Here is a 24,072-nt window from a genome sequence, read left to right on the forward strand (position 1 = left end):
ACTACCATTACTTAATGGTACATAATGTTTTTTTTAATGTCTGAAATAGGTAATATCCCTCTTTTCTGTGTGTTTTTGTGTGTGGGAGCGTTTGACATACATTCAAATAAGATCCGGTTAAATCCATCATGTTGTCTCTGCTGTGAGTAATTATGTTAAGCCCCACATGGCAGGTTTGTACCAAGAACTAAGTAAGCGGTAGATATAGCCTAACATGGTTTTGAAAAAGACAGAATTACTGTATCAAATCAGAAAAACAGATGTTTGAGAAAATCATTTTCACATTATGTCAACTGTGTGATGGGATTTTTCTTGTTCAGTTAGCCTTCATTATGCTTTGTTATGTTATGTAGGAACAGACTGGTTCAGTGAACTAATGGTCTTACTGAAATCCTTTATATTGACGAGATTACCTTTACACATCTGTGATACCAGAAAGGAACAGATACACAAAATTGAGAGAGGAAATATTTTCGAAGACTACAATTTTTTTGTGACCCTGGCTTGACATATTTCATTCTATCTACACTAATGTTTCAAAGCTCCTGGATTTTGTTAACTGTTGTTGTTTGGATTGGGATCAGAACCCTGAGACATAAGTCCAGCAGGACATCAACCAGATGGCAGAAAGATTACAGTGAAACATCAGGTGGGCTGCACTCTAAGCATCAGCACAAAGATGCAGCAGTCAAGAAGACTACATTCAATGACGATTACACCAGCAGGAAAATTATTTACTTCTGAGAAATACTCAGAAGAACTGTGATATTCACTTTACGGCTGACCTCAGGAACTAAGTAAAGGCTACCGCGTAGGTCCGACGCAGAAGTATAAATCAGCCTTAATAATAAAATAATAATAATAATCACACTATAATAAACCATGAATAAATAGACAAAGTGAAAATGCAATAGCCTATTTGATTTAAAAATTGTAAATACAGAAATTATTCATATGTTGATTATACACCGAACTGAATAATAAAATAAACTTCTTTTTTTTAACATTTAGATTATCAAATTGCTGAATTTCTATCGACAGCATCATAATTCAATGCTTAATTGATTTGCCCATTTTTCCACTTGATCTATTTCTTGGTTTAATTTTATCTATTATTATTGTGGTGGTGATATTCATTTGGTTGGTCACTTTATCATATCATTATGCTTTGTTATGTTATGTAGGAACAGACTGGTTCAGTGAACTAATGGTCTTACTGAAATCCTTTATATTGACGAGATTACCTTTACACATCTGTGATACCAGAAAGGAACAGATACACAAAATTGAGAGAGGAAATATTTTCGAAGACTACAATTTTTTTGTGACCCTGGCTTGACATATTTCATTCTATCTACACTAATGTTTCAAAGCTCCTGGATTTTGTTAACTGTTGTTGTTTGGATTGGGATCAGAACCCTGAGACATAAGTCCAGCAGGACATCAACCAGATGGCAGAAAGATTACAGTGAAACATCAGGTGGGCTGCACTCTAAGCATCAGCACAAAGATGCAGCAGTCAAGAAGACTACATTCAATGACGATTACACCAGCAGGAAAATTATTTACTTCTGAGAAATACTCAGAAGAACTGTGATATTCACTTTACGGCTGACCTCAGGAACTTCAGGTAAGTGTTCAAAGGGTTGCATGAGGAGTATTTGGGTTTCTGTTTCAAATCTAACAAATCAGTTAGTCAGTTAGTTCTACAAGGTATAGTTCACAGTAAGCTGCGAGGTAGACATTTACATTTAATATTTTGTGTATAAAAATATTAGAGATAAATAAATGTGACTGGTTGAAATATATACATACATATACATATACTTACTTTCTGTCACCGGAACTATAAATTCAATATAGTTGTACTATGTTTGTGCTATCAGAATTTTCATAGGTATTTTGTAAGTGAAGTTCAATAACAGCCTTCACACCTAAGCCTAAGCCTATTTAATCTATGTAAATTATTTAAATTACTGGTTCATCACCTCTTTTTAGCAAGTCGCATGCTGTTCACCCAAAAATGCTAGAATACACAAAAAAAAAAAATGTTTTGCAAATGTTATACAAACCAATCAAAAGTTATTGTACAATTCAGTTATTTACATTTACATTTACATTGTAAAACTGGATAAACTGACAGATTGTACAGTGCAGAAGCTGTAAGAAGCCCCTGTTGAAAATATAAAAAATGAAAAAGAAAAGTGATAATGCATAGTTACTTTAGTCACTGCTTTGGGACCTGTTTGCGATACTTGTCACTATTTTCATATTCTGTATAAATATCCTGTACATTCATCCAGGTTTTGATTTGGGAAATGTTATTTACTTTCACAAGTGTAGCTTCTAAAAGTCTTTATAATCCATGTATATCCTGTTCTGTCACCATTTAGCTCCTGGCACTGTTTTGACTCGACAGCCTTTGGAAATTAACGGGACAGAATGGTTTGGCTCCTCACTCTGATTTTAGGACTGCCTCTTCTCCAGCAACCTGTCACTTCCTTTGGCTCCAACTCAACACAACCCTTAAGCCACAACAACCTGACCATCCAGGCAACTGATGGCTTTCAAAAAACTCTACCTGCATCACATAACGCAAGCTTGATTGAGAAAAGAGTTGACAATAGATTTACCAAAGACTTGCTTTTACGCCTTCTGCCTGACTTTAGCATAAATGAGGGCTCTGGGGAAGGAAGTGGACTTCAGTAGAGCCTTGAGGTTACGATGCCCTCTACTGGTCCACTGGAGATGGACATGTTAATTCCAGACAGAGCGGAGAAACAAGATTTTGACGTGCAAGAGTTATATGCTCACCCTGCCCCTCCAGTTCCAAAAAAACGAACCCAGAATATTGATGAAGATGATCAAGATTTAATTTTAGCAAACAATAACAGTGCCTCTGATCAAGCTACTTCCACAATGGCTGTACAGTTGACTACACACATCCACATCCACATAAATAACAATGAGAGATTGAACAAAGACCAAACTTTGTTGACAACCATCAAACCAATTACAGAGAAAAACACTACAGGAAATTCTCCAGTCAATATGCATTTAGAGACATTTAATACAGATATAGATGTGAACAGCAAAGAAGACTTGAAGGCTTCTCAAGATATGAAGTATGTTGCGTCCACACAGAATTTAAGCTCCATCACAAAGCCTGAAAGTTTGGGACACAATGGCACCCTTGTTACGCAGTCTGGCTCCATTCAAGGGTTGTTTGATCTCACGGTGGGAGAGGAACGTTATGTTACCAACCATCCGACTGCAGCCACACCTCCATTACAGACTGGTTAGTATTTATCTGAGAGATTTATTCTGTTAAACAGTGGTGATGTTTTTTGAATAACCACTGCAATGTCAGTTCTAAAAAAAAAAAAAAAAACAGCAAGAAAGTCAGCAACTCAAGGAAATAAACACGGATTTTTCTTATGAATTTCAGGTAAGGAGAAACGTGAAGAGACTACGTCTGATTTACCTGTGGGGTCATCATCCACAACTCCATCTGTTTTGCAGGCAAAAAACAAAGTCACAGATAGAGATTACTCAAAAAACAAAGGTAATCATGAATAATGTCATTTTTATTAAAAAATGTAGAGAACTTTTACACTATTATTAGAATGAAAACAACTCAAGTGTTCTAACTAAAATGCTCTCCATTTCCATTATAGATGACGAAAAGCCAAAATGGTTTGGAAGTTTGTTTGGACTATTAACAGAGAGCAACCTGTCTGATGTCATAGGTACATGCATACTAGGCCCATATGTAATCTCCACCGGTGGCAATGTGACCCAGCTACAGTGGGAGGACTTAAAACGGACACTAACCTTTGCTTGGGAGCTACATGTGTATAGCTCAACTGTACTATTTCTGTTGGTAGTGATAGCTGCAACATTCGGAGTGATTGGTGGGGCTAATTTGTTCCAACCGTTTTGCAAGGCCTTCACCCTTGCTAACATCCTGCTTCTGCTAGCAGGCCTGCTTCGATTTGTACAGCTCATAACTGACCCATATGGTACCAGAAACATTCTGCCTCGCCCTGCCCTCACTGCTTTGTATAACTTACCTGTTCCCTTAATGCTCTGGGCCCAAGCCAAGCAGTTTTTGCTCTGAGAGAAGAAACATCACCTCAGAGGCTCTCGGTGACTGGGGTGCTGGTAGCACTGCACTGTACCTCCCTCATGTTGGCTGACCTGCTTTCCAAAACCTTGTCGCCAGCACTGCCATTAATGCTACAGACACTTACTATTTGTTGGGGGATACCGCTTTGTTTAGGAATCTTTTTCCAGTCTCTAAAGAAACTCTACTCCTCCCACAGGACTCCACTACCAAGGTGGAGTGCCCCCAAGCGCTTAGAAAACAGTGTCAGGCATGTGCTATTGATGTGCGCCCTCCTCGGAGTGCTCTCCTGTGCTTTGCAAATCTATAGTTTTCTCTGGCTGTATAGGTTACTTGGTGACTGGCGCAGATTTGGGTGGGGCTGGTGGCTAGTGCAGCTCTCTGCACGACTGCTTGAGCTGGCCTGGAGTTTCTCTCTTCTACTGCTGGGATCTCAGGTGTTCTGGAGACCACAAGGAAGTAAGCAGACAGGGAAGAGGAAACCGGTGTCACGCTGGAACAAGCTGTTGGACAGGTTACCAGTGGGGCCTTCGAGGAGACCGGATAAGAACTGGGCTAAACTGTTGCCCAATAACTGGCAAGGTCACAAGCAGTCCCGTGCAAATGTCAGCCAGTCAGTCCGAAGCCAAGCAACTCCAGCAACCTCAATAATGACTGTGCATGACAACGCTGGAGTTATTGGTGGAGGTGTCCTATACAGCAGCGGTTATGACCACCATGCCTCACTTCTGTGGACTAGTGGTGTGGAATGGCAAGAACATGAGTGCTTTCTCTCACTTATTGAGTTTGACCTTCACCCCCCTTCACCCATCAACCTCCATCACAGCATTAACAATGCCCTCCATCATGCCCACTTGCTTGGTGTAGGTAACCTTTTCAGCCCTTCAGGACCCTCCTGGACTCAAAATGAAGGATCAGGTGGACCACTCTGCGATACTGTTGTATCACCCACCAGCCCAACTAACAAAGCCTATAGGTGGGCTTTAGATAATAGCTTGAGTCCTCACTCCCCTCAGCATCTTGGGACTGCAGTGCAGCAGACTCAAGTGTCTGTGATTGAGCCTCTGGCTTCTTTAACTCCAGAGACCGTTAGAAAAGTGTGGGAGAGAGATGTGGCCATCCCAAGAGTCACTGTGTATGATGACTGCACCAGCATAGCAAGTGAAGATGACATCACTAGTCTAAACTAATAAGAAGTTTAGCACTTTGGCACTTTCTACTTGCAAAATTTAAATGCTTCAGATTTAAATGCTTTTAAATAGACCATGGACTCAATCTTACTATTCGAGTAATTTGACTCTTACATTCTTATAGACTGGAGTGTAATAAATACATTAAAGATGAGTAATTACTTAGTCGTTTTAAAAGCTCTCTCCCTGCATGTATAAACTTGTTTAATACATGTACAATGAAACATCTGAATCCTGTTTTTACAAACTACATAAAAATAAATAAAGTAATTATTGTAACCTACTGACTCATATTAACCAAATGTTCTATATGGTTTCTATCTTGCCTGAATTTCAAACAACATACAAGCATACTGCTCTGGATATGCTAGTGTGCTATTTCTTCTTCTTTCTTCTTCTTCTGTGGATTTATTGGTGGGTCGCATACCAGCTTTTTAGGTGCATACCGCAACCTCCTGTGCTGGAGTGTGAAGTGATTTCAGTCTGGGTGTATATTATGATATCTATATTCTATTCTTAAATCCACTATTCTTAATTAATTTTAAAACTGTCCTTATTATTTGACCAGATCCTTGTTTTGTGTTTAATATGTTGCAGATTGAAAATTCATTGCATCCAATGTTCTGTAGTTCTCTTTGTAGATCATTCCTTTCCTGTTTATACCTAGGACAGGGTAACAACACATGACCAACTGTTTCCTATACTTGGCATATTTCACATAATCCTTTATTGTGTTTTCCTATTATGTGAAGTGTAGAATTAAATTTTGTATGACCCATCCTTAGTCTTGTTAAAATGATCTGGGCCCGTTTGTATAAAGCTGCTCAGAGTAAAATTTTTGTCTCAAAATTCTAAGAATGATGTAATTTTACTCTTATTTCTACACTTAAGAATAATTGTGATTCATAAAGGTTCCTAAGTGTTAAGACTAGATCTCAGCTCCTAAATTATTTAAGAGAGCTGGAGAGATCTCCAAACCTAGTTAGGAGTAACAAGATGGCAGCAAAGAGGAAGAGACACACACTTTCCAACAAAGATATGACGTATTGCAGTTATATGATGATATGGAGTTGATAAAACGATACACATTTGATCATCAAGATAGTCAGTTCTTTCTGTAACTGACCAAGTATGAAATTGAATAACTTCTTCCACTCTACAAATCAATGCTCTAGCTGCAGAAATGAAAGTAGGAATTACATTTTTTTGGCTGGAAAACTGGGAAAATGCAGCAATGCACTGGTGATGACACAGTAAGCAAGGTCTTAACTATTGTGGCACAAACCCCACCAAACACAACAGTGGCCAAAAGTGATATGTGGAGGGTTTTTTTCGAAATACGAGGGGAAAAAACACTGACCAGTGTTGCCAACTGCTTTCAATTGAAAGCTAAAACAGTCGCTAAATGTTACTAGATTACCTCATATTGGCGAGTTCACTGATCTATATAAATATAAAGATAGATCAGTGGGAGAGTCTTGGAATCTAGATAAGGTTTGTCCAAGAAATTTATTTTGTTCCCACATGTGCACCTCAAATTATTAAATAATATATAATGAATGCAATAAAACTGCTGTCATATCACTTATTCAGTACCACATACAAAGTTTAGACTTACCACTGAGAAATGTTCTGATCAAGTCGAGCTTGCGATGGAGTTTCCGGTTGAGCGACTGTATCGGTATCATCCTCGGACTTGGGCTCGAATAGATAAGGTAATATAGATGCCATTTTTGCAAACTTATAGCATCTTTGTTTACAAGTAACCCTCTTGAGCAAAAAAAAAAAAATTATGGTAATGGGCGTTTCCGACACGCATTGTATACGGAAAGACCAATCACAACAGACTTGGCCAGCTGACCAATCAGAGCAGAGTAGGCTTATGGAAGGTAGGGGTTTACAGACCTTAAAGTCCCCATGAAATCAAAATTAAAGTTTTTTGGGTGTTGGTATCAATATGTTAGTCTTAAGGTTATCTATAAGGCAGTGTGCTCCAAAACAGTGACAAAATTCGCATTTAGAAGATATAAGCATTCAAAGCTTTCAGTTCGTCACTTCCGCCAAAACGGCTCAATGATTTTTTTGACGTCACATCATACTTCAGCTTCTCATCAAACTTTCTGTCCAATCAAATGCTCTCTAGAATCCGAAGCGCCCGCCCCCTACACTATAAAATAGACGCTGAAGCGCGGCTGAAATCGGTCACTTGTCCACAGAATTCATATTTTCTGTACAGTGAATGGCACGTAGTGCACTATATAGGGGACAGGGAACGATTCAAACAATGTAAATGCTTTCCATTGAGGAAAAAAGAAGTCTGGTTTCCAGCTGTGTCACGCTAACCACCGCACCGCACACACACTCTGCTCCGGTCAAGAGACACGATAGCATGGAGCGGCTCACATGCGCGAGTCGGCGCAGACCACAAAATGTATCGGAGCTATTTGAATTCTACACAGAATGCTATATTTTATAGCAATATGGATGAGATTGTGGCTGGCATACCCTGTCAAATGCGGCTTTACGGTGCTCAACGGCTCTAGCCCAAGCTGTGATTTAAACAAACGCTATTGGCTATTTTAAAAAGGGTCGGGGCTGCTTGATATGTCCCGCCCTGTCTTCCTGTTTCAGTTAAAATGACGTCAACACGGAGTAACGCTGTGTGTTTCTAAGCATTTCAGGGGACCTTTAAAGGATTGGTTCACTTCCAGAATAAAAATTTCCTGAGAATTTACTCACCCCATGTCATCCGAGATGTTCGAAAAGAAATTAAGGTTTTTGAGGAAAACATTCCAGGAATTTTCTCCGTATAATGGACATCAATGGGAACAGTTTAAGTGCAGCTTCAAAGGGCTCTACACGATCCCAGCCAAGGAATAAGGGTCTTATCTAGCGAAACGATCAGTCATTTTCTAAAAAAATAAACATTTATATACTTTTTAACCACAAATGCTCGTCTTCACGCATTACGTAATCACGCTGGAAAGGTCACGCGTGACGTTGGCAGAACAACCGAGCCAGCATTTACAAAGCGAACGTGCAAAGAAAGTCAAACGCCCTTTACAAAACAAGGTAAAACAACGATGTCGGTCGATTTTGAAGTTGGAGGAGAAAATGAGATGGAGTTTTTCGCCCTACCTACCTTTCTGAACTGGAGTACACAGACGAAGAGCTAACCGCGTTTGATCTTTCCAACGGGATTACGTAATACGTGAAGATGTGCATGCACAAGCAGAGCTAGAGCAAGACGAGCATTTGTGGTTAAAAAGTATATAAATGTTTATTGTTTTATAATAATAATAATAATAATAATAATAATAATAACTGTTGAAGTCCGCTTTATGGACAAAAATCCTTGGATGTTTTTCCTCAAAAACCTTAATTTCATTTCGACTGAAGAAAGAAAGACATGAACATCTTGGATCATGACATGGGGGTGAGTAAATTATCAGGGAAATTTTAATTTGAAAGTGAACTAATCCTTTAAGCTCAGAACTGCTTCGAACGAAAAATAATTGAAAAATGATTCTAATATTACATGTATATTCTGAGACAATTACAATGTTTTCTGACCCTGGATGCATTTAAACCTGTTGTTGGGGACTCCAACACAATATTAGGACACTTTAAAGGAGACATATTATGCCCCTTTTTACAATATGTAATACAAGTCTGTGGTGTCCCCAGAATGTGTCTGTGAAGTTTCAGCTCAAAATACTCCACAGATCATTTATTATATCATTTTGAAAATGCCTATTTTGAGTGGAAGCAGAAACACGCTGTTTTTCGGGCCTGTATCTTTAAATGCAAATGAGCTGCGGCTCCCTGCCCCCTTTTCCCGCAAACTTTCACCATGGCATTAGAGCTGGTGCACCGTTGTCACTTGCGAAATCAAAATGATGGCGCCTTGAGTGGAAGTTTACAGATTAGGGGGAGGTAATATTATAATGAGATCCCTTTGCCACGTCACCCAGGGTGCGAAATCAGACGCGCTCGTTTTCTCAGACGCTTGCAGAAATGATATAATAAATGATCTGTGGAGTATTTTGAGCTGAAACTTCACACACACATTCTGGGGACACCAGAGACTTATATTACATATTGTAAAAAGGGGCATAATATGTCTCCTTTAAAATACCATATGACCTGCTCTTTAAGAATGAACCATAGTCACCTACTGAAAGCTTCACTTTCAAATTTAAAGTGTCTTTTTTTTAATATAAATCTCATTTCAGTATTTCAAAAATGTAAATGTTTTTAAAAATCCATTCGCATTTATGCAATTGTAAGTGTGAAAACATCAAAAATAGATTTAGTTTGATTGGTAGCCTGTAGTGTTTTGTTGTAATTGAGTTTGATTACATATAAGAATTTAATAGAAGATGATGCATACGTAATGTTACAAAAATTGGCCATATAATGGTAAAAATGCCCCTGAAAATCTATTTAAGGAGGCAAATATCACCCTTCAGTGAAAATTAATTTCTTTCACTGCTGTGAACTAATCCCTGCACAGAATATTAAGAATATGAAAAGCTTTGGGAGCCAGCTGTTCACAGCAGAAAAAACACACTCAGTAAAATATTTTCTACTTATTGTTAGCAATAAAATCCCAGAAAATGTTGAGATATAATTTTTGTCAATTTTGCACATCCCTAGCTGGAACAGACTGTTGAAGAGGTTATCAATAGGGCCTTGGAGGAGAATAGATAGGAACTGAGCTGAACTGTTGCTGAATAACTGGAAAGGAGTCATATTAGAATAATATAATATTACCTTATATATTACTTATAAAATTAATATATTATACAACTCCTCTCTCTCGCTCTCTCTCTCTCTCTCTATATATATATACATATATATATATAGTATATTTGATAACTATATTGTAATTCTTTCACTTCTGTGAACTAATCCCTGCACAGAATATTAAGAATATGAAAAGCTTTGGGAGCCAGCTGTTCACAGCAGAAAAAAACACACTCAGTAAAATATTTTCTACTTATTGTTAGCAATAAAATCCCTGTTTATTCTGGGCTCGCTTGCTTGCCTGTATATTAGTCATGTAGGCTATATTTTAATAATCAAGAGCATTGAGTTTGGTCTTTATCATCTTAGTCCATTATGCCACATTATGCCACGTTTTGCGGTGTGGGAGGAAAATACTATATACATATTCATTATATTAATAAACTGTATATTTAATTTGATATTTTAATAGCATCTTAATACATTAAGCCATGTTAAGTGTTTATGTTTTTCTACAGGAGGAAAACGCGTAACGAGAGACTTTGTGCATTGCGTTCATATTCTGCTGTTCTGTGGCCATGGATTTGCGGGTCTTGTCTTTTTCTTGCAGGATCTTGTAGGTTACGGTACTAAATTAGTTTTAATCATTTAATCACCACCACAGCTTCTTGTCTCCATTGGCAACACGCATGATTTGTGTTGATTGCAAGTGACGTCGCAGGTATCGGAGAGTGCAAGTGGCGATTGCAAGTGACTTCGTAATTTAGTTTCTTTTTTCTTGTCTTCACCACCTGGCTATACTGTTGTAAAATGTTGAGAGATTCAAACAAAAAGTAATCAATAAATAGAACAAAATAAAAAATAATAAAGCCTGCAAGTGACGTCGCTAGCGGAAGTGCAAGTGTCTGAGAGTGCAAGCCTGAGAATGCACGTCTGAGAGTGCAAGCGCCAGCTGCAGCCAGACCCTCTCGACCCTTCTCATTACATCCGACACGTTTTCTCACTGACACACCCCCAACTCAGAAACTCGGGGCTTAAAGAAAATTTCGAGTTTCCCACTCTACGTCTACTTACATACCCTGAGAGTTACCTCCGTTTTTGGAACCGGAAGCTGAGTTTATCCGCTTACTTACCCTTAAAGGTATGTCACATAACCTGCTTTCTGGAATACCCCCCAGGTAATGAAAAGTTCTACACACACTTGTGGTCTTCATGCTCACTTGAACATTTGCACCACATACAGGAAATACATCATATAAGTAGTCAAGTGTAAAGACTGCAAGTGTGGGTATTTGGACAAGGGGCCTGTCTTAAATCTCAGCATAATGAGGCACAGGTGAAAACAACAAGCTGACTGATTAACGGATTTGATTGGTCATCCAATATCACTGAGCGATTCAAAAGTGAGTACAAATAGCACAGCATGCCTCAGTAAGCTTGTCAAGCTGTAGAGTTAAGGTTTTTCTAATAATTCTGAATTTCTTGGTGCTTGTTTGAAAACTTACCATGCCTTGGGCAAAGGGCATCTTACTTTTCACAATGGCTGTGGTGACACTGAGTTCTTCTTTAAGGGCTGATCCTGAGGACTTTTCAGAAGTAGGTGCTGCTTATGGAGCAGTCTCTGAAAACATGGCCCGTTTTGGCAAACTTTTAATTGGTGGTCAAGGTACAGTATCTAATAATAATGTGAAGACCTCTGCGTTGAGGTCAGTGGAGTCTGATGGGCACCAGTCAAATAAGGAAGGTAATTAATATCCTAAACTTAATGGGATTTTTTTTTTTTTTAAGTGGGGTCTCTAACTTAAATTGAATTCTTCCTTTAAGCGTGGTTTCACTCTGCTAGCACTAAGCTGCACCGTCTGGGTTCTTCTGTGCAATGTAGCAATGGTTCAATGATCTTGCGCATTCCAGGACAGAGAATGCCACACTTTCTGGTTGACCGAGGTGAGTTTGTGTGTGTGTGGGTTTTTTTTCTTTTTTTTTTCTCCCCCATAAACTTAATTTCTCAACCATCAGGAGATGAGTCACCAGTGCCTTTGTCTGAGATGCCAGCTAGCTGTGGTTTCTCACTGAAGCGGGCACGCAGGGATGTGTCTCTTGTTGCTCCATACCGGGGCTGTCACGTCAGACAACAGGTTAGTGTTCATGATAAAGATGACAAGTGTCAAGAGGGTCTGGCTGCAGCCTTGCACTTGCACTCTCAGACTTGCACTGACACTTGCGCTTCTGCTAGCGACATCACTTGCAGTCTTTTTTTTTTTTGTTCTATTTATTACTGTACTTTTTATTTGAATCTCAACGTTTTACAACAGTAGCCAGGTGGTGAAGACAAGAAAGGAACTAAATTACAATGTCACTTACAATCGCCACTTGCACTCTCCGCTACCTGTGATGTCACTTGCAATCGACACAAATTGTGCGTGTTGCCAATGGAGACAAGACGCTGTGGTGCTTAAACGATTAAAACTAATTTGGTACTATAACATAAAGGGTCCTGCAAGAAAGACAAGACCCACAAATCCGTCGCCACAGAACAGCAGAATATGATCGCAATTCACAAAGTCTCTCGTTAAGCGTTTTCATCCTGTAGAAAAACAAACACTTAACATGGCTTAATGTATTAAGATGCTGTTAAAATATCAAATTAAATATACAGTTTATTAATAATGAATGTGTGTGTGTGTATAGTGTTTTCCTTCCATACCGCATAATGGACTAAAAAGGCTGAACTCAATATGCTCCTCTACACTAATATACATAACTAATATGTGCAGGTGAGCCCAGAATAAATGCAACACGCACAGTTTTGTTTTTTTTTTGTTTTTTTTTTCATAGAATAAACTGTCTACAGTTTTTATATCGTTGTTTTTGTCCCTTAAGCTACATTACGTGTTTTATTTATAATGATTTTCTATAGGAGGAAAATGTTGTTTAATCACCACCACAGAGTCTTGTCTCCACTGGCAACACGCAAGATTTGTCGATTGCAAGTGATGTCGCAGGTATCGGTGAGTGCAAGTGGCTAATTGCAAGTGACATTTGTAATTTAGTTTTTTTGTTTTGTTTTTTTTGTCTCACCACCTAGCTACTGTTGTAAAATGTTGAGAGATTCAAACAAAGTAATCAAATGGAACAAAATAAAATAAATAAAACTGCAAGTGACGTTGCTAGCGCAAGTCTGAGAGTGCAAGGCTGCAGCCAGACCCTTCTCACAAGTGTTCTTTGTTCCGCCCATGTGATGCCTTTTGTGAGTTTGTTTGAAGGCTTTAACTTAATTTCTCAATCTCCTAACAGGGTGGAAGTTATATTCTGCCACTCCTTCTAATGGGAGCTCCAGTGCAAATGTCTTGCCCTGTGAGTTCTCTCCTCCCTTCTGTGATCTGCTTCTCCTCTGGCATGGTTGTCACACTTGGCATCAGAGCAGATTATGTTAAAGTTAAAGGCAAGTCTCTCAATTCACATTCAATGCAAGTTGAAAGAACCATGAGCTTGACACTTTCTCTGCTTTTAGTTGATGGATCATGGCAGCCTCTGCTCCGAACATGCGCTCAATGCTCCTTTACATTGGAGACTACTGCTGGTTCACTGGCTGTCACTGCGCCATTCACAGGAAGCTGTTGGGAAATGACGGTAAGAATAACAGCGCACTTGATGTGATTTTGTTGTTCACAGACTGTGGAATTGCTCTTATTTTTGTAATGCTACATTTCTACCATTTTACTGGTTGACTTTGGTCTTCCTCAGGATACTGAAAGGCGACTCCCTTTGCTGTACGGTGACCGGGAAGTGATTCTTTCCTGTCCTCTGACACAGCCAACCGTAGCCCCAACCATAGCCCCAACCACACCTGCTGTCCGTGACCCAACTGACATGCAACAGATGATGGACCCTTTCCCTTTTGGAAGACCCTGGTGGTATCCTCCATATCCTGATGTACCTGCTACCCTGCCTCCCAATGTGCCACCTACAACGACGACTACTACTCCTTTTCAACATCCTTTCCAGCAACACATGTTCCCTCACAAGTATCCCATGCCAATATTTGATCCCTTTTACTCCAAAGGTGACCCAGCTGCTCCCCCAGCACCACAACATCCCTGGTACCCAAAGCTCCCTCCTTATATGAATGGCTTCCAAAGCCCAGTTGAAGTGACCACTCCTGCAACTACCCGTGCCCCATACCAGCCTCAGCACCATTATCCAGGTTTTCCTATGTACCCACCATTCTATGGTCATCACCCCATGAAGTCTTTTGTGTCTCCAACTGTGAAATACCCTTTCATGCCCCAGTATACTAATGATCCAATCTTTGGTCCCCGCAGCCCTAAATCACCATCTTCTCTTGCACTGTTATCCTCATTCTACAGGTCTCGTAGATAACGTGCTTGATTGAGCAGATGAGTGTACTCTGAAATGGCATTGCTTTTATTGACACCAGAACAAACTGAATGACATCAGTAGTTGTTGGGTTTAAGCCTAATAAAGCTTTGTGACTAATTAATGTTTTTGGAGTTTCTTTTGCTATTTGAGCGGCTGGGACTGCAAACATTGATGTCTCCCATTCACTGCTGTAGAAGTTTACCCAACTTTAACGCGTTCTTCTGTGGTGTAACCTGCAAATGTGGAAAGGTCTATTTTGCCAGTGAATAGTTCCAAACAAAGCCATAACAGAACTGATGTGTGCCCCTGAGCAATGCACAGCAGTGTTTCGTAGAAGTAGTGTATTTCTTTACTTGGTGGTTTTTTTTTTTTCCTGGTGTCATAGCTCTACTGATGAAGGAATGATGCAGAGGAATCCAAGGAAAGCTTGGATGTATTGGAATATTCTTGATCACTCAATCACTTAAAATCCTCAACTCTGCTCAAAAGATCTGTCCTCATTTTGTTGAGGATTGGTTATTTAAGAAATACTTGATGTATGTCTGGCATAGTGATTTCAAGGTTAGATGTGTAACTTGGCGCACTCAGTAGAGCAACTACAGCTTAGCACTTTGTCTTGAAGAGAACCATTTAATCTTTCCTGAGGAAGAGGTATTTGCAAGTTGATGGCTTTCAGATCCAGCATTTGATTGACCTATGCCAGGGGTAGGCAAGTTCGGTCCTAGAGAGCAGCAGAGTTCAGCTCCAACCCTGAAAAAAAAACTCACCTGCCTATAGCCTTAGTAATCCTGAAGACATTGATTAGCTTGTTCAGGTGTGTTTGATTAGGGTTGGAGCTGAACTCTGCAGGACTGTGGCTCTCTAGGACTGAACTTGCCTACCCCTGGCCTATGCTGTCGGAGGTGGCCATGGTATGGCCCTTCTGGTATGAGGTCTATTTGCATAGCTTAATGTCCAAGTTTAGAACAATGTCTTTAAGGTTTTTCCTATGCATAATTCACTTTCCGAAGCAATTCCAGATTAACGTACTCGTTCTGAAAATATGAAGACTGAACATTGACCCATGCGTTCATATATACATGTGGAAATATCAGTGGAAAAGTGCCATTAAAGAGCTGAGAAGTCCTTCAAGATGGCTTTGATCAGTTACTGGTTCAGAGACTGGATGATGGAGCGAACAAATGAGGAAGCAACAATTTCAGAATCAGAACTAGCTTTATTCGCCATGTGTGTGCAAACTTTTATGAATTGTATGCGGTTTTTTTAGGAGCTCTTGCATACGCATGACATGAGAACAAAAAGAACAATTAAACAAGGCTAAAGAAAAGAACAAAAATGATGGTAACACTTTCTATGAAGCCCGTATTTATAATACATTATAAGGGTATTCTTAAGGCATTGTAATGAATGCATAATGCATTAAAAACCTTATGTTGTATCATCTCATGAATATTCATAAGAACAGTTTTAATATATTATAATACAAAAAGCTTTTGAGTATGATTTATAACACAATGAACATGTTGCATCCACTTTTACAATGGATTATATTTCTCATAGTTATAATGTATTATAAGTCTCATATCTTGCCATTTTTCTTATGCTACTTTACTTATAAGTGGTCTTTGGCCGCTTTAAGTAGTAATAATAATTTGAAAAAAAATTCTCTCAAACAGTCATAAGATCAGATATCAGATCAGATGAATGTGTAATATGACACATTTGCTTTGAACTATTTTTATTGTAATATCAGTTTGATTATTTTGATGGTACCCTTTAAACAGCTGTTGATAAGTGACTCTGCAACTACATATCAACTAGCGGTCGTATTAGTATGTCTGCTACTGTAAATATTTGCTAACACTTTATTTTGATGGTCAACCAACAGATAAACTGACTATAAGTGTCTTTGCAAGTACGTCAACTTATTCTACCATACTAGATTCTACCATTCTTGAGCATACTAATACTCTAATGAGAGTTAGTTGGCATGTAGTTGCAAAGTTGCTTATAGTCGATTGATTAAGGGGACCATCAAAATAAAATGTAACCATATAAAACATTGCATTTTTTTCAGTTGGAGTATAAAGCTCACATCAATTAATTAACATTAGCTCCACAGGAAACACTCAACATCTAACCACTCACAAGCTGTAGTAAGATACTGTGCAGATCTTAAATAAACAATGTCAAGATATGATACAGTCCATTATTCTGTAAATGAAGTAGATTTAATATGGTGTGTTTATGATTCATTGTGTGTTATAAATAATCATACTCTTAAACTTATAACCACAAATACGTAAGTATTATGATGTATTATAACTGTTGTTATGATACGGTCGGCCGTTGGCCATCGTCGGGTCGACGGCGAGCGACGGTCGGGCTAGTTTGTTTGGTGTGTTCCAATCGTCGGGCTCACGCCGGCAGCAGTTTGCCCGATTCAACATGTTGACCGTCGGCTTGGTGTGTCCCGGCCTTTACTCACTCTTATCGACCACCGGTACAGCCTGCGCTCAGGACTGTTATGCACGTGCTGCACACACGGACCAGTGCTTTCTGCATCATGTATTTTATTTGCGGGGTCTGTGCACGCAGCATGTGCATAACGGTCCTCAGAGTAGGCTAACCGGTGTTAAATATATGGCCATCAGACAGAACAGGCATGTTGTCGATGAGTGACAGAGCAAAATAAGGATGGCAGAGAAAAAAGTGTGGATGCTCTGTCCTTGAAGGACTTTCAACTTGGTTTTGTTCATATTTTGCTTAGCCTATCATTTTAAATGACAGATGTCGTATTTATTTATTTTTCTCTGTGACTCTTTTCTTACTGTGTTAACAGCAAAATGTTAAACTAATTTTGTATTTTGACAAGATGAATAAAAATAAGAAATGCAATTTTTGTACAACCTACATTTTTATTTTCTCTGCGGCACTTTTTTCCTACTGTGTTGACAGCAAGATAAACTAATTTTGTGTCTTGACGACGAATAAAATAACAAATAAAATTTTGTGCAGACTACACTTTTATTTGTTAGCCTATCTCTCTCTTTCAGTAGCGGAAATTGAAATGTGAGATTCTGGAAACGAGATCTAAATTTAGCGGTAATGGTCGGGCCGGGAAGAAAATGATTCTAAGCGGACAGCGCGAATATATCACGGGAGCGGATGGGTGCGGATTATAACCTCGCGGGAGCGGGACCAAAAAAAAACAGTTCCGCGCAGGCCTCTAGTGTGGGGTGTGAAACCAGTCTTTTCAAACCTGCAGTAGAACTCGTTCAGGTCTTCAGCCAGTTGTTGATTGGCCTCAGTGCTGGGGGATGGGGTCTTGGGGAGGAGGGGGAGGGTGTTGATGGCTGTGCTGTGAGACGTTCAGAGTGGGTGTGGGGTGTCAGACCAGGCTTTTTCTTTTCAAAACTGCAGTAAAACTCCTTCAGGTCTTCAGCCAGTTGTTGATTGGCCTCAGTGCTGGGGTATGGGGTCTTGTAGCTGGTGATGGCTTTCAGGCCCTTCCACTGTTGAAGGGTCGTTGCTTGAAAACTGTTTTTTTTTTTCAGCTTTTCCGAGTAGCTTCTCTTAGCTACTCTTATATCCCTATTCAGTATGTATTTGGCCTGTTTGTACAAGGCTTTGTCCCCACTCCTGTAGGTACTCCTGTAGGTATCCTCTTTGGCCTGGCGAAGCTGTTTGAGTTTTGCACTGATCCAAGGTTTGCCGTTGTTAAATGTGACCCTGGACCACAAAACCAGTCATAAGGGTAAATTTAAAGGTCTATGATCTAGAGGCCAGATCTCGCAGGCAGAATATCAAGATAGCGGGTCTCCCTGAGAACATCGAGAAGGGCAACCCCACAAGATTTGTTTCTGAATTTCTGCCCTCGCTACTAGGAGAATCAAATTTTCCGCGTGGTGTAAAGGTTGACCGAGCTCACCGCATTGGCCCCATCGGAAACAACAAGCCGCGAGTAATGATCGCCAGGATACATCACGATTCTGTTAAGGCTGAAATACTGCACCTTTCCCGTAACCAGAGCCCACTCTCCTTCGACGGCGGTCGTATCAGTATCTTTCCGGACTTTCCAGCAGACGTGTCCACCCAACGCAAGCAATTTGACAGTGTACGGGAGAAATTAAGAGCCAAGGGGATAAAATCCATCCGTATGAGTTCCTTTCCACACATGAGAAGACAAAGAAAATATTTTTGTCGCCACCTGGATGCCGAATCTTACATTGACAGTCTCTCCCCGTGATGGAAGGTGAACTATATTGGGATCCATTGTGGTAAATAAGACATTACTTTTAGCTGTTCGCGGCCTGTACATTTCATGGACTTGTTGGGCGTGACTCTCTTTTCTTTTACTATTTTCTATAACCCTGACGGATCAGTCGCCCCACCTTTATTGTTCTACTAATACTTATAGACTATTTACATACGAAGTATTCCTGATCACAATGTGTGGAGACAGAGTGGTGTGTTGTTTCGAAGAACCGTTAATCCATCACTGGTCGATTTTTATTTTCCTTTGAGTTTCATTTATTTAGTTTTTCCACTTCCTTGTGTTCTGTTCGGCGATCCCACGTTTAAATGAGGTACTCTGATTTTCGCATATGTTTGAGGTCTCTGGGGTAGAATTATGCCAGCTTATCTTTGTAGTGGATATTTTTGTGTTTTTCTCTGTTTTGTTTATTCAGCAATACTTTGTACTTAACTAGCCACTCATTTTACCCTATGGTTTGTCTCTCACTGCACTTTGATGAGCCCCCCTAAGAAACATTTGAATATTTTGAGCTGGAATGTGCGTGGTTTAAAAAATATTGTTAAAAGATCCAAAGTCTTTGCACATTTAAATTATTTACATGCGGATATATTGTTTCTGCAGGAGACTCACATTTAGCATTCCAGCGCTCACAGACTTAAATGCAGATGGATAGGCCAAATGTATCACTCTACTTTCTCTTCAAAAGACCGTGGGGTGTCTATATTAATACGTAAGAATATTCCTTTTCAACATTTGAACAAGATATTAATGGTTGTTATCTTATTGTGACTGGTGCTATTCTAGAGAAACATGTCACATTTGTGAATTTATATGCTCCAAATTTTGATGACCCAAATTGTTTTCGCTCGGTTTTTAACCTCATACCCGACATAGACTCTACTCATCTTATTATTGGAGGGGACTTTAATTGTATTTTGGACCCTTTTATGGACAGGAACTCGCCCAGCCCTCCCAAACTTTCTAACTCGACTACTGTTCTTAATAATCTCATTCATTCATTGAACATACTTGATATTTGGAGACTTCATCATCCTACTGATAAAGATATTTTTTTTTTCTAATATTCATAATTCATATACAAGGATTTAATTTTTTCAAACTGACTCCAAATTAACCTCTAAGATTTTATGATCCAAATATAATATATCAAATATTTTAATATCTGACCACTCCCCAGTCTCTATATCACTAGATTTTGGGATGGAAAACCCCCCTTATGCTTGGCGTTTTAACCCCACGCTATTAAATGAGGACAATTTCAAAGAAACTTGTGCTGCTCACATACAGTAGCTGAATTTCTTTCTTTAAATGATAAGGGAGATGTGTCTGACTCAACCCTATGGGAAGCTTTCAAAGCTGTCATTAGAGGCCAAGTGATAGCATACGAAACAGAACTGAAAAAGCGGAGGGGCAAAAGGTTTTCTGAGATAGAGACTTGTCAGCTCTAGAGCAACAGTTTAAACTCATGTCTTCCAACTCAACTTTGACTAATATTATGAAATTGAAATATGAATATAATACCCTCTTATCTACTCAAATTAGCTTCCTTTTATTAAAGATTAAGCAAAAACAATTTGAATTAGGAGATAAACCTAATCACTTGCTAGCTCGCCAGCTTAGGTGTGCACAAGCTAGTAGAGCTATACATGCCATGAAGTCAAAATCCAGTGTCTTGACCACTAAACCAGTAGAAATAAACAATGCATTTCAGGAATTCTATCAGGAATTGTACTCCTCTCAGAGTAATGGAGACTCACTGAAGATTACTAAATTCTTTTGTTCTCTTGTGCTCCCTAAAATTGGTGAGGATGAGAGAGAAAGCTTAAATTCAAACATTACACTGGAAGAAGTTTTCACAGCTATTAAGAATTTTCCCAATGGTAAAGCGGCTGGCCTGGATTTTTATAAAGCTTTTATAAAGCTTTTTCTGATCAAACTGCTCCCTTGATGTTAAGGATGTTTAAAGATTCTATTGAAAACAAAAAAATACCAGAGACTTTATTTGGCAAATATTGCATTGATTGTAAAAAAAGATAAAGATAGTACAGTCCCATTTCCCTTCTTGGTAGTGATATTAAGATATTTACTAACATTTTTGCAAATAGGTTAAGTAACTGTATTAGATCAATAATACACGAAGATCAAACTGGTTTTATCCTCGGGAGATTTTCTTTTCATAATGTACGCAGACTTATGAAAGTTGTGTACAGAAACAAAGACAAACATGATAAAATAGCCATTTTAGCCCTGGATAGAATGGACTTATATCTTAAGTAGTATTGAAGAATTTGGTCTGGGACAAAAATTTTCTTTGTGGATTAAGATGCTGTATCTTTGCCCCTCTGCTTCAGTTCCCACAAACAATAATAGATCCCCCCCTTTCTTCTTAATCGCGGTACCTGCCAGGGCTATCCACTGAGTCCTTTACTTTTTGCTATCACTATGGAACCTTTAGCAATAAGTATAAGAAATCACTCATATATATCTCTTGTTGTAATGGGAAATGTAGAACATCAGATTTCTTTATACTCGGACGATGTTCTTCTTTTTCTTTCAGAAGCCAGAAAGATCCTTGCCCTTCTTATTTGATCTTATTAGAGAGTTTGGTGCCCTTTCCGAATACACAGTTAACTGGCAGAAAAGTGAATTTATGCCATTATATGATAATATAGATTCAGGTTTTATTAATAGTCTCCCTTTTAAAACTGTAAGTGAATTAAAATGTCTTGGTATCACTGTCCCTAGATATGATAAAAGTTTGTACGAAACAAACTACAAATTCATGATTGATAAACTGAAGAAAGATATAGAGACTTGGCGAGTACTCCCTTTAACAATGATTGGTCGTGTTAATGCAATCAAAATGGTTACTTTACCTAGATTTCTTTATTTGTTTCAAAATGTTCCTATCTTTTTAACCCAGTCATTCTTTAAAACACTTGACACTGTGATCATGCCGTTTATCTGGGGATATAGAACTCATCGTATATCTAAAGCACATATCTGTAAAACAAAAGAGGTAGGAGGCCTAGGTCTTCCCTGTTTTCAGCATTACTACTGGGCAGCCAATGTAAGGGCATTAATGTATTGGGGGATTGCATGTCTCGGGAAATCAAACGTTACCATTCCTGCTTGGCTATTGAGCGGGATATGCAGGAATCCTCCCTCCCTGCTTTACTCTTTGCAGAAAACAAACCTATCAGAACATTTAAGAAATGTTACCCTATTGTTATAAATTCTCTTAAGATTTGGTATCAGCTCAAAAAAGAACTTTAAACTCCCTCAGACCTGCTCTCTTACCCCTACAGCTTGCAACCATGCATTCCCCCCCTCACAGTCAGATAGAACCTTTCTATCATGGAAAGAAAAAGGAGTTCGACCTATAGGAAATTTATATATAGACAATGTATTTGCTTCTTTCGCTCAGCTTAGACAAAAGTTTGGGCTACCTTCCTCGCATTTTTTTCAGATATTTACAAGTATGGAATTATGTTAAAAGTAATATCTCTAATTTTGAAGTTTATCAGGCCCCTGAATATCTTTATTTATGACCTCTGAACTTGACTCGAAGGGTCTTGTCTCTAAATATGTTGAATATTTTAATGACTCTAGAACTCCTTCTACACAATATTTAAAGATGTCTTGGGAAAAGGATTTGGGGTTAGATATTCGAGAAGATAGCTGGACTAAGGCCCTCCAAGGAATTAGGTCTTGTTCCATCAACTCTAATTTTCAGTTGATTCAGTATAAAGTTGTCCATAGATTACACTACTCTCGCACCAAATTACATCCTATATATCCCTCTATGTCACCACCTCTGTGTATCAAATGCAAGTCCAATGAGGGTACATTGGCTCATTTATTTTGGTTTTGCCCAAAAATGTGTAAATTTTGGACTGAGGTGTTTTGTTTCTATTCAAAAGTATTTAAGATAGATATTCCTCATGACCCTCTTATTGCGATATTAGGCTGGGCCCCTTACTTATGGCGTTTTTCCACTGCGTGGTACGACTCGGCTCAGCACGGCTCAGTACGGCATGGCTCGGCTCGGCTCGGCTTTGAAAGTCGGAGCATCGAGGTTTTCACTCGCTCCGAGAACGCTCCGCTACCGCTCCGTCACGAGCACAAATTATGCCAACTCACACATTAAACATAATTTAGCTTGACAGATATGTGGATCACATATGAAGGTTAAAATGGCGATGGACGAGTGAGGGAGGTTAAAGCATGTTGTAAATTGCACAGTTTGTTAATCTCCGCTCGAAGCTAATGTGCTGCTACATTGCTGCACACGGACAGAACACACAAGCTCGCAAAATAAGGTACAGATCGCGCGCATACATTAAGGAATGAAAAAAATTAGGTCAACGCTGTCCTGTGATTTATCAGCTTAAAAACAGAAAAGTTACAGCATATTCTTTCTGTTTCTTAAGTAACTACGGAGCTGGAGCGGAGCGATTACTGAATGCTTGGAGCCGGAGGGGAAATTGTTGCTGCTCCAATCCGCTTACATACTCTGGTATGGAGGTGTATATGTACACTATGTGGGTGTATATATATTTATATGCATACAGTATATGCATCAATAAGTAAAATTATTATTATTTTTTTTTTTCCTCCGATTTGCTGGCATGGAGGTTGGGGGATTGTTCTCTAAAATGTGAAAAGCTTTAAATCAAATATTCAAAAAAACAAAACAAAAAAAGTTAAATAGGTCCTGGTGGCAACACATGTACTCACAGAAACTGATGTAGGATGTCATGGTGTCAGTGGAGGACTTCCGTTTCCTGTCTGCCGTGCTGCTGAGTGAAATATAACTCACCATATTTCTGATATTATCTATCAAACTAATCTGATTAATTTGATTGTTCGCTTTTATCTTTTATTAGCGAGTGCAGCGCGCGTGCAGTGCGTTAGTGGTTAGCTTGTCATCTGTGTTTCCATTCGCATCTGTTGCTGTTTTCTTTTTTTCTCTCGCTCCGTTTCTTTTCTCTCTCACTCCGTTTTTTCACGAGTTCATCAAACAACAGTGGTAAGTCAGAATCATTCTTCAATCACGGTGAGTAATGGTTTCTCCTGCTATTATTGTTTGCACTGCTCGCCACATGTATAGTTTAGCTCTCTCTGTTGGCGACGAGGGATTCACATGTGATAAATGCAGGGAAATAGTTAGGCTGACAGAGAAGATTTCAGAATTAGAAACACGCATCCAAACTTTAATTGAGGACAGTAAGAATGTGATGGCTCTAGATATGGCTTTGGATGCAGCTAGCTCAGGGAGTCCTGTACATTGTTCAGTTCCGGTTCTAGAGCCCCTGCAGCAGGGCAACTGGGTGACTGAGGCGACA

At 39.1% G+C, this 24,072-nt stretch overlaps 3 protein-coding genes across 3 annotated transcripts in view; all 3 read left to right on the plus strand.

Annotated features, from left to right (window-relative positions):
- The first annotated feature begins 1,474 nt into the window (after window positions 1-1,474).
- Window positions 1,475-4,120, plus strand: LOC107696827 (uncharacterized). Its single transcript, XM_016497329.1, has 4 exons — window positions 1,475-1,630; window positions 2,394-3,298; window positions 3,449-3,565; window positions 3,678-4,120. The coding sequence occupies exons 2-4, from the start codon at window positions 2,725-2,727 to the stop codon at window positions 4,118-4,120; spliced, it is 1,134 nt and encodes a 377-aa protein (XP_016352815.1). The 5' UTR covers window positions 1,475-1,630; window positions 2,394-2,724.
- On the plus strand, window positions 4,073-5,322 carry LOC107696828 (proline-rich transmembrane protein 3-like). The gene has a single exon (XM_016497330.1). The coding sequence runs from the start codon at window positions 4,189-4,191 to the stop codon at window positions 5,314-5,316; it is 1,128 nt and encodes a 375-aa protein (XP_016352816.1). The 5' UTR covers window positions 4,073-4,188; the 3' UTR covers window positions 5,317-5,322.
- Window positions 5,323-11,496: 6,174 nt separating this feature from the next.
- LOC107696829 (uncharacterized) overlaps window positions 11,497-24,072 on the plus strand; it is a 24,896-nt gene continuing 12,320 nt past the window's right edge. The window contains exons 1-6 of the mRNA XM_016497331.1: window positions 11,497-11,809; window positions 11,890-12,009; window positions 12,082-12,200; window positions 13,360-13,507; window positions 13,577-13,695; window positions 13,810-14,219. Coding sequence (XP_016352817.1) covers window positions 11,572-11,809; window positions 11,890-12,009; window positions 12,082-12,200; window positions 13,360-13,507; window positions 13,577-13,695; window positions 13,810-14,219 — 1,154 coding nt within the window. The 5' untranslated portion in view covers window positions 11,497-11,571. The remainder of the gene's footprint in view (window positions 11,810-11,889; window positions 12,010-12,081; window positions 12,201-13,359; window positions 13,508-13,576; window positions 13,696-13,809; window positions 14,220-24,072) is intronic.

Source organism: Sinocyclocheilus anshuiensis, unplaced genomic scaffold (assembly GCF_001515605.1).
Source record: "Sinocyclocheilus anshuiensis isolate Anshui unplaced genomic scaffold, SAMN03320099.WGS_v1.1 scaffold710, whole genome shotgun sequence".
NCBI classification, from domain to species: domain Eukaryota; kingdom Metazoa; phylum Chordata; class Actinopteri; order Cypriniformes; family Cyprinidae; genus Sinocyclocheilus; species Sinocyclocheilus anshuiensis.